Raw genomic sequence first — 14,335 nt, 5'->3', positions numbered from 1 at the left:
AGTTAAACAAAATAAATAATATAATTTACATAAATTTATTGAATTCTATCAATAATATAATTCTCAATGTGATATTAAGACTTTATTCACTTGAATGGATATGAGGAGAGTGATTGAGGGGATTTGAGAGGATTTAAAGGTAATTTTCTTTTTGTTTATTGGAATAGATTTGGAGGTAGGTGAGAGTCAATTTGGAAGTAAATTTTTTTAATCTCTCATATCAATCAAATATTACACTAATTCTTACAAACTTTAATTCCAAATTCACTCTCACTTACCTCCAAATCTACTCAAATAAACAACAAAAAAAATTTACCTTCAAATCCTTTCAAATCCCCTCAATCACTGCCCCAAAATCCATTCAATAAAATCCTACATTAATCCTTACAAACTTTACTTCTAAATTTACTCTCACTTACCTCCAAATTTACTCAAATAAACAATAAAAAGATTTACTTTCAAATCTTCTCAAATTTTTGTAATCACTTTTTTTAAATCTATTCAAGTGAACAAAGTCTTGTGAGTTAGTTATGGATAATCATTTACAAATAAATATCCAGTATTGAAAATCCCGCTTGAAAAGCTTTTATAAATTAAACATTGCTGCCTTTACAAAGGACCACGTTTATAGTGTTTTTTTTATTTTTGTTGCAAAAAACAAAAAGTAGGTCACATTTATTAGCGCTTTTCAAATTTCCCGACTTTTCAACTCTAAGAATATGTTTAAAAGAACAAGATAAAAGTCTGCCGGAATCTGCGAGCTATTTCAGAACCATCTTCCCCCACACACTCAACAACCAGGAAAAATTACTTTATGCCTGTAATAATAATTTAATAATAAATAAAAAATAGGACTGTAACACGAGGAGCATCCAAAGATTGTTTGCAATATTAATTTTCCTGGCTCACGTTGATCGAGAGAAAGTAGAGGAATAGAAAAAGGATTTATCCAATGTATATAAAGAGAAATGAAACCCGAAAGCATAATGAATCGATCATTTTCCATTAAAGATCCATAACCATGGGGTCCTGTGAGATCAAAGGTGAAGCTGAAATGCTGAAGGCTATTTTTCTTCCATTCATCTCAACCAGTCACCTAATTCCGGTGGTGGACATGGCGAGGCTCTTCGCCACACACGGCGTGGATGTGACGATAATCACCACACCAGCAAACGCTTCCGTCTTCCAAAGCTCCATCGACCGTGATTCTAGCCGTGGCCGCCCCATTCGAACCCATGTGGTAAAGTTCCCGCAAGTCCCTGGTTTGCCAGAAGGTGTTGAAACCATCAACGCCGACACTCCTCCACTCTTGACGATGAAAATCAGCGAGGGACTGTCCATTCTCCAAGGCCAGTACCAGGAACTCTTCCGTGTTATGAAACCTGATTTCATTGTCACCGACATGTTCTACCCATGGAGCGCCGATGCAGCCGCTGAACTTGGAATTCCAAGGCTCGTTTATGTCGGGGCCTGTTACTTTTCTCACTGTGCAATGAACTGCGTTGAACAGTTTGCTCCTCACGCCAAGGTATAAAAGCAAGATTCTTAACTATGTACATCTGAAACCGAATCAAATTACAATTATAAAATCATCATGTCTCGTGAATTTTTCTACTTTTTTGAAGCGGGTTGTGTATGTGTTTCATAGGTAGATTCTGATGGTGAGAGTTTTGAGCTTCCTGGGTTGCCCCACAAGTTGGAGATGACACGCTCGCAGTTACCGGATTGGCTTAGAGCACCAAAGCCCTATACCTATTTAAAGAAGATGATTAAAGAATCAGAGAAAAAGAGCTACGGGTCACTGTTCAAGAGCTTTTACGAGTTTGAGGGAGCTTACGAGGAGCATTACAAGAGGGTCATGGGTACTAAGAGTTGGAGTATAGGACCAGTTTCGTTGTGGGTGAACGAAGATGAGTTGGACAAGGCTGGTAGAGGGCATGCAAAAGAAGGAGAAGGAAAAAGAACAGACGAAGAGTTGATGAGATGGCTTGATTCGAAGAAAGAGAACTGTGTTTTGTATGTGAGTTTTGGGAGCATGAACAAGTTCCCTACTGCACAGCTTGTTGAAATAGCCCACGCACTTGAAGATTGTGGACATGATTTCATATGGGTGGTTAGGAAAAACGACGATGATGGGGATAGGGGTTTCCTGGAGGAATTTGAAAAGAGGGTGCAAGAAAGCAACAACGGGTATCTGATATGGGGTTGGGCACCACAGCTTGCTATACTAGACCATCCTGCTACTGGGGCAGTGGTGACTCACTGTGGGATGAACACTGTGTTTGAAAGTGTGATTGCAGGATTGCCATTGGTGGCTTGGCCTATATTTTCGGAGCAGTTTTTCAATGAGAAGTTGGTGGTGGATGTGTTGAAAATTGGAGTTTCGGTTGGAGCAAAAGAATGGCGAAACTTGAATGATTTTGGGAGTGAAACAGTGAAGAGGGAGGAGATTCGAAAAGCAGTTGTTTTGGTGATGGGTGGAGAAGAGTGTGTAGAAATGAGGAAGAGAGTGAAAGTGTTGAGTGATGAAGCAAAGAAAGCGATTCAGAGTGGTGGCACTTCTCATAACAATTTGAAAGAGCTTATTGAAGAGCTCAAATCAGTCAAACTTCAAAAGGGTATATAATACCACTCAAAAGCTTCAAAAGCCGTGTGGAAGATGTTAGATCGTGATAGTTATCAGCTTTTATTTATTGTTAATGTATCGTTAGTGCTGTTACCATCTATGATCAGCTTGCGAGAATAATATGCTTAGTTTTTCACTTTTGACTAATCTATGTTTACTTTGGCATTATTTGGTGAGGTCTTGTTGAATATAATCAGCAGCTTTGGTTTGTTAATTAAGGCGAATTTATGAGGTGAAAACTCACTTTATATACCAGTTTCCAGTTTTGTGGGATATGTAAGACTTATAAATTAATGTAAGACTTCCTTGTTATAATATTCTATATATTGGGTCACTTCACTCCATTCAAAATATCTGTTATTCAAAAACACTTATTAAGTCTCTAGGGTCAATAAAATATTAAATATAAACTTAAATAAAATATTGTGCTATTTATAATATAATTAATTATGTTTGTGGGTCTTAACTTAAATGAGTTTCAGTTTAGATTTAATGATCTCTTTACTTTATCTAACCAAGTGTTTGATATTGTCCTGACTATAGAATAATCGGTGTTTTTAGATTGACTGGTAGTTAGTCATGTCAATAATCAGTGTTTGTAGATTGACTGGTACTTAGTCATGTCGTCTAATAATAATCACATACCATACGAGTTGAATAAGTATTAGACGAAAACACTTAAGACATATATTTAGTTATAATCTATGTTACTACGTCCTTTGACGAAGTCAATATTAATGTGACTAAAAGATATACGAGCATGTACAATATATAAATAAATGCTTTAAAATTATCTGACGAAAACACTTAAGACATGTATTTAATTATAATCTATGCTAATTCGTCTTTTGACAAAACCAATATTAATGTGACTAAAAGATATACGACCATGTATGTCAGGACCCTTAAATTCAGCAGTAAAGTGGAATCCAGATGGGTGCATCGGATTGGACCGAGTCGATTTTGACGGTAGGATATAATTAGCCTTTTCAAAAACCTCGAGCCATTCCTGCATGCACTTTCTTCTCCAAATGTTTTTGAATTTCAGTTTTCTCCTCCTTCTCTCTAAACTTCTTCTTCTTCTATTTGCAAATTCTTATCTTTTCTTCTTGCGATCATCAATCAGGCAACGCCTGAGTCTTCCTGGTGTCAAGGACTTCATTTTTGCACCGATCAAGTTGTTGGTCTGAGCTGGTAAGTTCATTCTCTTCTTAGAATGTCTGTTTTCTGTCACATGCAAGGTAGTCTACTGGTTGCATGTGTTCTTCAAACTTCTTTTCCCCTTTCTAACTCCATTTTGGTCCATTGGGTGGTCTTTCCTCACTAATCGGGGAAATAAAGGTGTTCTTGAGATTTTCTGGGGAGGAAGCAAAGTCTGGAAAAGAATAATCGTTGTTCAGTCCGGTCAAGAGGTAAGGGAAGCTAGCTAATTTAATTACTTAGTTTTGATGTATGAAACTGTTGTTTGATGATCATGCATGTATGTGAAATTGAATTATTTGATGTTCGGTGATTTTGGGTGTGGACTGTTATATGCAATATTCTCGGTTTGGATGAAATTTGTGAAGTGGTTGAGAAGTTCTGCAAGTTTTGTAGAAAATCCATCGGTATAGAACGTTCGGTCTGGTCATATATTTGGGCTTAGCGGTATTAGGCTTCATAGTGATAATTTGGTTATGTGTTGTTCGGTTTAATAGTAAGCGTTCGGTTTAAGTATAGTTCTTCTTTATGTTTCCTAAACAGTTTAGTTAATGTATTCTATAATACGTAAAGTCATAGTTCTTGGTTTTGGACCAACGCTCGTTCAATATAGTTCTTGGTTTTATACTATTATTTATGATAGTGCTAGCGCTCGGTCTTGTACTAGCCGTTAGGCTAGTGCTAGCGCTCGGTCTTGTACTAGCCGTTAGGCTAGTGATAACGCTCGGTCTTGTACTAACCGTTAGGCTAGTGATAGCGCTTGGTCTTGTACTAGCCATTATGCTAGTGATAGCGCTCGGTCATGTACTGTCTTGGTAGTGCTTGTTTTGTACTAGTGCTCGGTCTCAGTAGTGCTCAGTCTTGTACTAGCGCTTGTTCTTGGTAAGTGCTTGGTCTTGGACCAGCGCTCGTTCGATATAGTGCTCGGTTTGGTACTAGTATTTATGATAGTGTTAGCGATCGGTATTATTGAGTTGTGTGGTCTCTTATGAGCGCTCGTTCTTATACTAGTGCTCAATATCGTACTTGTACTAAGTTAATAGTGTTTGGTCTAAGACAATATTGTTCGTTCTAAATCATAAGTGCTTGATATAAGTCCAAGTGTTTGACTCCTGCTTAAGTCTTATTCTCTAAATGACCGTTCGGTCATGTTCTCATATTGGGAGTGCTCTCCCGTTCGGTCTTGTTCATAGGTTATGTTGATCTTTCATGCTCGGTCGTGTTCAAAGGTGGGGTTATTGTTTTACAGTTACGTGTGATATTTATTTAAAGATGTGATGGATGAAAAAGTATGATGTGAAAATTATATTATGGATCTAAAAGAGAATTCCAAGGAGGAATGTCTCAATGATTGGTTGTATTGTGGTAAAAATATGAAAAGGGAAAGCTTAGTATTGGTGTTCATCCTGAAATTCTAATGGTCACTGAGTCTCAAGTAGAGAATGGCGATGCATGTGGTGAGAATAGCAGGAGACCCTAGCTTAGGCGGTATGTATTACCTTGACCTAAGGTGAGGTATAACGGGTTAACCTCGTGTGGCAAGCTCAAGGGTTTTTTCCATGCTGCGGTAATACTAATGGTTTTCCAGATTACCACCCACGAGTGCATGAACGACTATAGCTCATATTCATATTAGTTTGGACAGTCAGTGTAAAGTGGTCGGTTATAACATGTTTATGATTTTTGTATATGTATAATTGTATTTTGTGGGTATTTGAATTGTATGTTAACATAGTCAATTAAATTACACTAGCTTATCCTTATTTTCCTGTCTTGTCATGTTGTTCGTTCGTTCGGTCGTTTTGTCCTTGCAATGATCACCCTGTGGGTGTGAGTAGAGTGTGCATAAGGTATTATGGAGCAGACGCTGACAGAAGAGGTTGGTTTCTATTAGAGTAAGACTGTTCGGTCTTGTACCTATTTCTATAATAGTTTAAGATCGTTCGGTCTAATACGATGCTTGCATGAACGTTCAATTTGTACTGGTAATAGTAGCAGTATAGGTTTCTTCAAAGTTTTAAATTTATGGTTATTTTAGTTTAACTGTAAGTTAAATTTTATTCCTGTAACTGTTCTATTTTATTATAAATGTAAGGACCCTTAACTATAGTTTAAAGCTATATTTTTGGGATGTTACATTAATGGTATCAGAGCAGTTAGTTCCTAAAACGACTTGTGAGTTGTGGGTTTGTCGTCACTTTCCTATGGAAAGTTGTGCTTAAATGGTATGTTATACCATTTTCTTCAAGTTTAGATGATCAAAATTTTAAATACAATTAGAAGTTTTGAGAACATAGAATGTCTTGATAGAAGTAATGAGGGTGCACACTCATGACTTTTACCAGAGATGATTTTCTTTTCTCAACTTTGATTGTAATTTAGACTCTTCTATTTTTATCTCATTCGACCGTTCGGTTTTACAGTGACCATCTGGTCTTATACCTCATGTTGACCGAACGTTCTTTGATTTGTTACCGTTCTTTCTGAAAAATTAAGTTTTGTCTTCAACCATGCTATTTCAGCTTCATTGTATTCGACTTATGTTTAACTTTCGATGTTATATTGATCTAGTAATTATCGAACGTTCTTTTATTTATTACCGTTCGGTCATTACGGTCAAATTTTATTATAACTTGGCTATGCTGATTCGGCTTTCGACTGTACTCAACGTTCGGTTTATATAACGTCCTTGTTTCCTAAGTTAGACTGATGGTTCTTTCTTCATGCATAATCAAAGAGATGACAGCTAGGTCTCCTCCTCCCTCACCTACAAGTATGGATGCATCTAACTCTACGAGATTGATGGAATCGGTAATCACGACAATGCAACAATAGAACGTTGCATTAGTTCAACAAAATGCAATGGATTCTCAACCATCTCACTGTTTTTGTTATGTTAATACATGTCATAAAAAAGTATCATGGTAGTGTTACCTCTCATCATCCATGTAATTTCTTAAAATATAATGAAAAAATTAAATTATTTTAGACGTAGGGGTAAAAGGAACCATTCTGTCTCATTTTAAACAGAGGAGAATAGTTAAAAACAAGATAAGATGTTAAGTTTCATGAAATGTATTATTTAAGATTATCTTATAGCTAGTTTTAGTTTGATGGACGTAAGTATACATGTTTTGTGAACTCTCTTCATATTAATTACGATATATGGATCTAGATCTTCGGATCGCTGTCTTAAGTTTGTAGATCCACTAATAATAAATTATAATTCTTTTAAATGTGTATATTTATAGCTGCGTGTCTTGTATATTAAATTTGTAGATTTCATCGGGTTAGCGTGCGGGTTGACATAATAATTCACGAATTTGAACCCATAGTACTTTAGCCCGGAAAATCATACAAATAATAGATTAAACAAAAGAAATTTGGTATAATTTAATAGTTTTTAGTTTGATAGGTTTTAATTTTTATATTCTAGTTTGATAGGTTTCAAAACAATTTTTTAAATAGTTAAATGCTTTTTTTCTTAAACTATAAGACAAAATTGAATTTGGATGGTTCAAAATTTTAATTGTGTTTAGTTCTTATATAAAAAAAAAATAGATTTATTCTTTCTAACTCCGTTCAATCGCATTAAATTTTTGTACGAGGTGAGAAATGATATTCTACTAAAACATATAAGATATTAGACAAAATTGAATGTTTTATTGAATGAAAGAAACTAAATCTATTGGTTTTTAAAAGTAAGAAACAAGACAGAATCAAAATTTTAAAAAAAAAGAATTTCAATTTTTCGTTATAATTTAGAAATCAAAACCGTATTTAATTTTTTTAATTATTAACAAATTTTCTGTATATTCTTTACAGATATAAAAAATATATTTTCCGTAGAAAATTTGTCTTTTACATTTAAAAACACGTATTTCCAAACCTCTTTCCATCTTATACAATCCATGAACGTTGGACTCGAGTGAATGAAGCAAACTTTGTTTAACACAGATCGAGGCCTAGATACTTGTAAAGAAACCTTACTATATTCTTCATTTTCTAGGTTCTTCAAGAGAATCAAATTCAAAATCTATAAAGCTGACAATGAGAGCTTGTTGATTAAACGTATATGATGATTTTGTATAAATAATAAAAATTTATACATTTACATTTTATTTTATCCTACTTTCGTTTTTTTTTATTTCCTATCACATGATGTATTATATTTTTCATTTTCTTTATATTTTCCCTCTATATCTCTTTCAACTAAACGAGTGGAAAATAAGATTTGTGTTGATATGTTCTATAATCGTTATATGAAAACCCTTCAGTTAAAGAAAATAACATTTTCTGTTAGATATGTTTCTATAATCATAAATCAACACCTTTTAGTTAAAGAAGAGAAAATTTTGTGTCGATATATTTCTATAAATCATACATGAACACCCCCTTTAGTTAAAGAAAAGGCACATATACTAATATTGTCTTTCTTTATATCATATAATACATTTTACTTGCAAATTTTCATACTATTATGTTATTTTAGTATCAAACATATATAACATAAAGTATCTCTTAATTCAGCTTATCTATCTATATAATATTTGACTTCTATGGATCATGTATCAATTTTAAAAGTATAACAGATGACTAAGAAAACCAGCACCTCCAGCACCTCCTCTAGTGCAGAATTGGTTTTTCACGTTACCCAATAGACGTCCGTCCAAGAAAACACCAACGTAAATAATTGACCGGTGACATTTTCGTAAATAAGTGTGACTTTAGACGTCCGGTGTGAGGGGTCCCAACGTGTATAATATTATACACGTCGGGACTCCGCCACAACGGACGTTTAAGTGGCTGATAGGGTAGTTGAAGAGTTAACTTTTTCAGCCACTGAAACACCCGTTGGAGAGGCCCCGACGTCTATAATATTATAGACGTCGGGGCCCCTCCACAACGGACGTTTAAGTGGCTGACAGGGTAGTTGAAGAGTTAACTTTTTCAGCCACTGAAACACCTGTTGGAGAGGCCCCGGCGTCTATAATATTATAGACGTCGGGGCCCCTCCACAACGGACGTTTCAATGGCTGACAGGGTAGTTGAAGAGTTAACTTTTTCTGCCACTGAAATGTCCGTTGTGGAGGGACCCCGACGTCTATAATATTATAGACGTCGGGGCCCTCCAACGAACATCTAAAACCCCCCGCGAATATGAATATTTAAATCCAAAAGACGTCATATTAGTTATGGCCCCGACGTCTAGTGCCATTTATACTAAAATGGCGAACCCGCGAGGAGTTACGCTCACTGTTCATCGTCTTCCCCGCGATTTCACTCTACGGCATTGCATTTCCAGGTGCGTTTTCTCTTTTTTGGACCATTTAAATTTATTTTTAATCCGATTAAATTGCTCTGTGATGAAATATCTTTGATTTGAACCGATTAAAAATCATTTTCGGTGCGTTTTAGTGCAGTTTCTTGCGTGTTCTTGGGCGGCGTTTTTGACTCTTTTTGGCCTACGTTTTAGGTCGTGCACTCCTCGATTTCCCTCCATTTCATTTGGAATCTGCTTTTCAGGTTAGCTTCTTCGTTGATAATTTTTTTGTATGCATGTTATTGGGTTTTGTGTATGCATGTTTTTGACTTTAAGGTCTGCATGTGTTATTGGCTTTTGAATATGCATGTATTAGTTGTGTTATTATAATTGACATGTTAGATTATAAGTATCAAATCATTGAGTGAAACTTAGTTCCCGTTTGAAATTTAACACAAACGATTAATCTTTTAATCGTTTGTGTTAAATTTTGAATTGTCTGATTGGACAGTTTGAGAAAATTAATTTTCATAATTTGCAATAACATGTAAGTTGGAGTTTATGGATAAGATTGATAAAATTTCGGTTCAGTATTTGTGTTGTTCTCCGGATGCATATTTGATTTTGGTCATCATTGACTACTCTCATTTCTTGTATTTCGGAGACCAATGCGAAATGCTGCCGAAATCTTATCAAATTTATGATGTACACTTCTTTGCACATGTCTTAGCAAATTATGAAAAATAATTTTTTTGAATGGGTAGGGCCTAACCTTGTGAGAGTTAAAAACTTAAACTGATGATTTTACGAACATAGTATAGATCGAAGCTGGATGAATGAACGTCGCATCAGTGAAGAATATGATAAGGGTGTTTCGGAGTTCTTGCAATATGTTGAACAAAATGCTAAGTCTGTGAACGAGACATATTTTTGTCCTTGTGTTCGTTGTCTTAAGGTCGCACTGACAGTTGATGGTCATCATTTCCAAACAATGTAAAATTATATGGTTTTGTTCGTTGCATAGGAAGATGAAAAATGACTTGAGAACCATATTTCAAGGGTAAGTGTTTCTCCAAAAATGACTTTGAATTTGATGTTCACCTTAAACTTTTATGATAAATATAGTTATGATAATTTTACTTTGTGTTTTCAATCTGTACAGAGTTATTGGTAAATCTCGAGGTCAACTAGTTCAAATTTTGTATCCAAAGGTTGTAAGTCATTTATAGTTCTAATTCATTTTCTATGTTATTGAATGATCTAAATTCTTGACTATTTAGTTTGTCATTTTAGTGTAACCAGCAGCAAGATTCATGGGAATGTGACTTCTATGTCATGTGTTGGATTAAGACCATCATTCGAGTTGTCATTATAGATGACTAGAATGAGGTAATGATGCATACCTTGAATACATTACAAATCAAATTCATCTTTAAACATATATGAAACCATAATGAATCTTTCTTCAATTTTGCAGCGCTTCAAGAGTACATCTCCTATACTAGAGGACAAAATTAGGCAAATTCATCTTTAAACATATATGAAACCATAATGAATCTTTCTTCAATTTTGCAGCGCTTCAAGAGTACATCTCCTATACCAGAGGACACAATTAGGCAAATAAGGCAGGAGTGGACAACTTATCTTCTACAAAGATGGAGTTAGGACCATTTTATTTGTTTTGAACATTGCTTAGTTTTAGTTTAAATTTATATCTTTATAGTTTTGGTATTGGATTATTTTGTATATTAAGTAGAACTTTCTTTATATGAAACGCATATATACTATACTATATTGTTTTGGGACAATTTTCTGCTTTTCAAGTGTGGTTTTAATGCAAAAGTAAATTAATTTTTTTAAAAAAAACACCCAGTAGACATTGGTTAGTGCACAAACCGACGTCCAATCCCATAATCCCTAAACAACCCGTTCAGGCATATGGCGTCGGGGTATCTTCTTCCCATGTCTATATAGACGTCGGGAGTATGTCTCGGACATCTATATGGACGTGAGAGGTATGCCTCGGACGTCTATATAGACGTCGGGCCTGACCACAACGGACGTCTATATAGACGTCCAAGGTATACCCCCAACGTCTGACTAACGTCACCCACAAAGACGTCGAGTACAGGTCAGCGTCAAAAAACCAAAAAAACATACGTGTAAAGCCCTTTCTCCACTAGACAACTTTTTAAAATAATAATCCATTTCATTCCATGTCTCACGTTAATTTTTAAAATAATCCCTTGCATTCCATGTGTTACATTAATTAATGTTTGGGCCCATACTCCTTATTAATAATTGTTTTCCTTTTTAATATACATGTCGATGAAGATGATACGTATGACACTGTTTCCGACACAGTCAAAAACATGTCTGCAACTTATGTAAAAGATAAAAGTCTGCCGGAATCTGCGAGCTATTTCAGAACCATCTTCCCCCACACACTCAACAACCAGGAAAAATTACTTTATGCCTGTAATAATAATTTAATAATAAATAAAAAATAGGACTGTAACACGAGGAGCATCCAAAGATTGTTTGCAATATTAATTTTCCTGGCTCACGTTGATCGAGAGAAAGTAGAGGAATAGAAAAAGGATTTATCCAATGTATATAAAGAGAAATGAAACCCGAAAGCATAATGAATCGATCATTTTCCATTAAAGATCCATAACCATGGGGTCCTGTGAGATCAAAGGTGAAGCTGAAATGCTGAAGGCTATTTTTCTTCCATTCATCTCAACCAGTCACCTAATTCCGGTGGTGGACATGGCGAGGCTCTTCGCCACACACGGCGTGGATGTGACGATAATCACCACACCAGCAAACGCTTCCGTCTTCCAAAGCTCCATCGACCGTGATTCTAGCCGTGGCCGCCCCATTCGAACCCATGTGGTAAAGTTCCCGCAAGTCCCTGGTTTGCCAGAAGGTGTTGAAACCATCAACGCCGACACTCCTCCACTCTTGACGATGAAAATCAGCGAGGGACTGTCCATTCTCCAAGGCCAGTACCAGGAACTCTTCCGTGTTATGAAACCTGATTTCATTGTCACCGACATGTTCTACCCATGGAGCGCCGATGCAGCCGCTGAACTTGGAATTCCAAGGCTCGTTTATGTCGGGGCCTGTTACTTTTCTCACTGTGCAATGAACTGCGTTGAACAGTTTGCTCCTCACGCCAAGGTATAAAAGCAAGATTCTTAACTATGTACATCTGAAACCGAATCAAATTACAATTATAAAATCATCATGTCTCGTGAATTTTTCTACTTTTTTGAAGCGGGTTGTGTATGTGTTTCATAGGTAGATTCTGATGGTGAGAGTTTTGAGCTTCCTGGGTTGCCCCACAAGTTGGAGATGACACGCTCGCAGTTACCGGATTGGCTTAGAGCACCAAAGCCCTATACCTATTTAAAGAAGATGATTAAAGAATCAGAGAAAAAGAGCTACGGGTCACTGTTCAAGAGCTTTTACGAGTTTGAGGGAGCTTACGAGGAGCATTACAAGAGGGTCATGGGTACTAAGAGTTGGAGTATAGGACCAGTTTCGTTGTGGGTGAACGAAGATGAGTTGGACAAGGCTGGTAGAGGGCATGCAAAAGAAGGAGAAGGAAAAAGAACAGACGAAGAGTTGATGAGATGGCTTGATTCGAAGAAAGAGAACTGTGTTTTGTATGTGAGTTTTGGGAGCATGAACAAGTTCCCTACTGCACAGCTTGTTGAAATAGCCCACGCACTTGAAGATTGTGGACATGATTTCATATGGGTGGTTAGGAAAAACGACGATGATGGGGATAGGGGTTTCCTGGAGGAATTTGAAAAGAGGGTGCAAGAAAGCAACAACGGGTATCTGATATGGGGTTGGGCACCACAGCTTGCTATACTAGACCATCCTGCTACTGGGGCAGTGGTGACTCACTGTGGGATGAACACTGTGTTTGAAAGTGTGATTGCAGGATTGCCATTGGTGGCTTGGCCTATATTTTCGGAGCAGTTTTTCAATGAGAAGTTGGTGGTGGATGTGTTGAAAATTGGAGTTTCGGTTGGAGCAAAAGAATGGCGAAACTTGAATGATTTTGGGAGTGAAACAGTGAAGAGGGAGGAGATTCGAAAAGCAGTTGTTTTGGTGATGGGTGGAGAAGAGTGTGTAGAAATGAGGAAGAGAGTGAAAGTGTTGAGTGATGAAGCAAAGAAAGCGATTCAGAGTGGTGGCACTTCTCATAACAATTTGAAAGAGCTTATTGAAGAGCTCAAATCAGTCAAACTTCAAAAGGGTATATAATACCACTCAAAAGCTTCAAAAGCCGTGTGGAAGATGTTAGATCGTGATAGTTATCAGCTTTTATTTATTGTTAATGTATCGTTAGTGCTGTTACCATCTATGATCAGCTTGCGAGAATAATATGCTTAGTTTTTCACTTTTGACTAATCTATGTTTACTTTGGCATTATTTGGTGAGGTCTTGTTGAATATAATCAGCAGCTTTGGTTTGTTAATTAAGGCGAATTTATGAGGTGAAAACTCACTTTATATACCAGTTTCCAGTTTTGTGGGATATGTAAGACTTATAAATTAATGTAAGACTTCCTTGTTATAATATTCTATATATTGGGTCACTTCACTCCATTCAAAATATCTGTTATTCAAAAACACTTATTAAGTCTCTAGGGTCAATAAAATATTAAATATAAACTTAAATAAAATATTGTGCTATTTATAATATAATTAATTATGTTTGTGGGTCTTAACTTAAATGAGTTTCAGTTTAGATTTAATGATCTCTTTACTTTATCTAACCAAGTGTTTGATATTGTCCTGACTATAGAATAATCGGTGTTTTTAGATTGACTGGTAGTTAGTCATGTCAATAATCGGTGTTTGTAGATTGACTGGTACTTAGTCATGTCGTCTAATAATAATCACATACCATACGAGTTGAATAAGTATTAGACGAAAACACTTAAGACATATATTTAGTTATAATCTATGTTACTACGTCCTTTGACGAAGTCAATATTAATGTGACTAAAAGATATACGAGCATGTACAATATATAAATAAATGCTTTAAAATTATCTGACGAAAACACTTAAGACATGTATTTAATTATAATCTATACTAATTCGTCTTTTGACAAAACCAATATTAATGTGACTAAAAGATATACGACCATGTATGTCAGGACCCTTAAATTCAGCAGTAAAGTGGAATCCAGATGGGTGCATCGGATTGGACCGAGTCGAT

At 35.9% G+C, this 14,335-nt stretch overlaps 2 protein-coding genes across 2 annotated transcripts; both read left to right on the top strand.

Moving 5' to 3' along the window:
- Window positions 1–850: 850 nt before the first annotated feature.
- Window positions 851–2,840, top strand: LOC128195911 (soyasapogenol B glucuronide galactosyltransferase-like). Its single transcript, XM_052874782.1, has 2 exons — window positions 851–1,528; window positions 1,649–2,840. The coding sequence occupies exons 1-2, from the start codon at window positions 1,022–1,024 to the stop codon at window positions 2,624–2,626; spliced, it is 1,485 nt and encodes a 494-aa protein (XP_052730742.1). The 5' UTR covers window positions 851–1,021; the 3' UTR covers window positions 2,627–2,840.
- Window positions 2,841–11,587: 8,747 nt separating this feature from the next.
- LOC108324997 (soyasapogenol B glucuronide galactosyltransferase) lies at window positions 11,588–13,587 on the top strand. The gene is made up of 2 exons (XM_017557970.2): window positions 11,588–12,275; window positions 12,396–13,587. The coding sequence occupies exons 1-2, from the start codon at window positions 11,769–11,771 to the stop codon at window positions 13,371–13,373; spliced, it is 1,485 nt and encodes a 494-aa protein (XP_017413459.1). The 5' UTR covers window positions 11,588–11,768; the 3' UTR covers window positions 13,374–13,587.
- The last annotated feature ends 748 nt before the right edge of the window (window positions 13,588–14,335 follow it).

Source organism: Vigna angularis, chromosome 3, assembly GCF_016808095.1.
Source record: "Vigna angularis cultivar LongXiaoDou No.4 chromosome 3, ASM1680809v1, whole genome shotgun sequence".
Lineage (NCBI taxonomy): Eukaryota > Viridiplantae > Streptophyta > Magnoliopsida > Fabales > Fabaceae > Vigna > Vigna angularis.
This window is presented reverse-complemented; position numbering and strand designations above follow the sequence as displayed.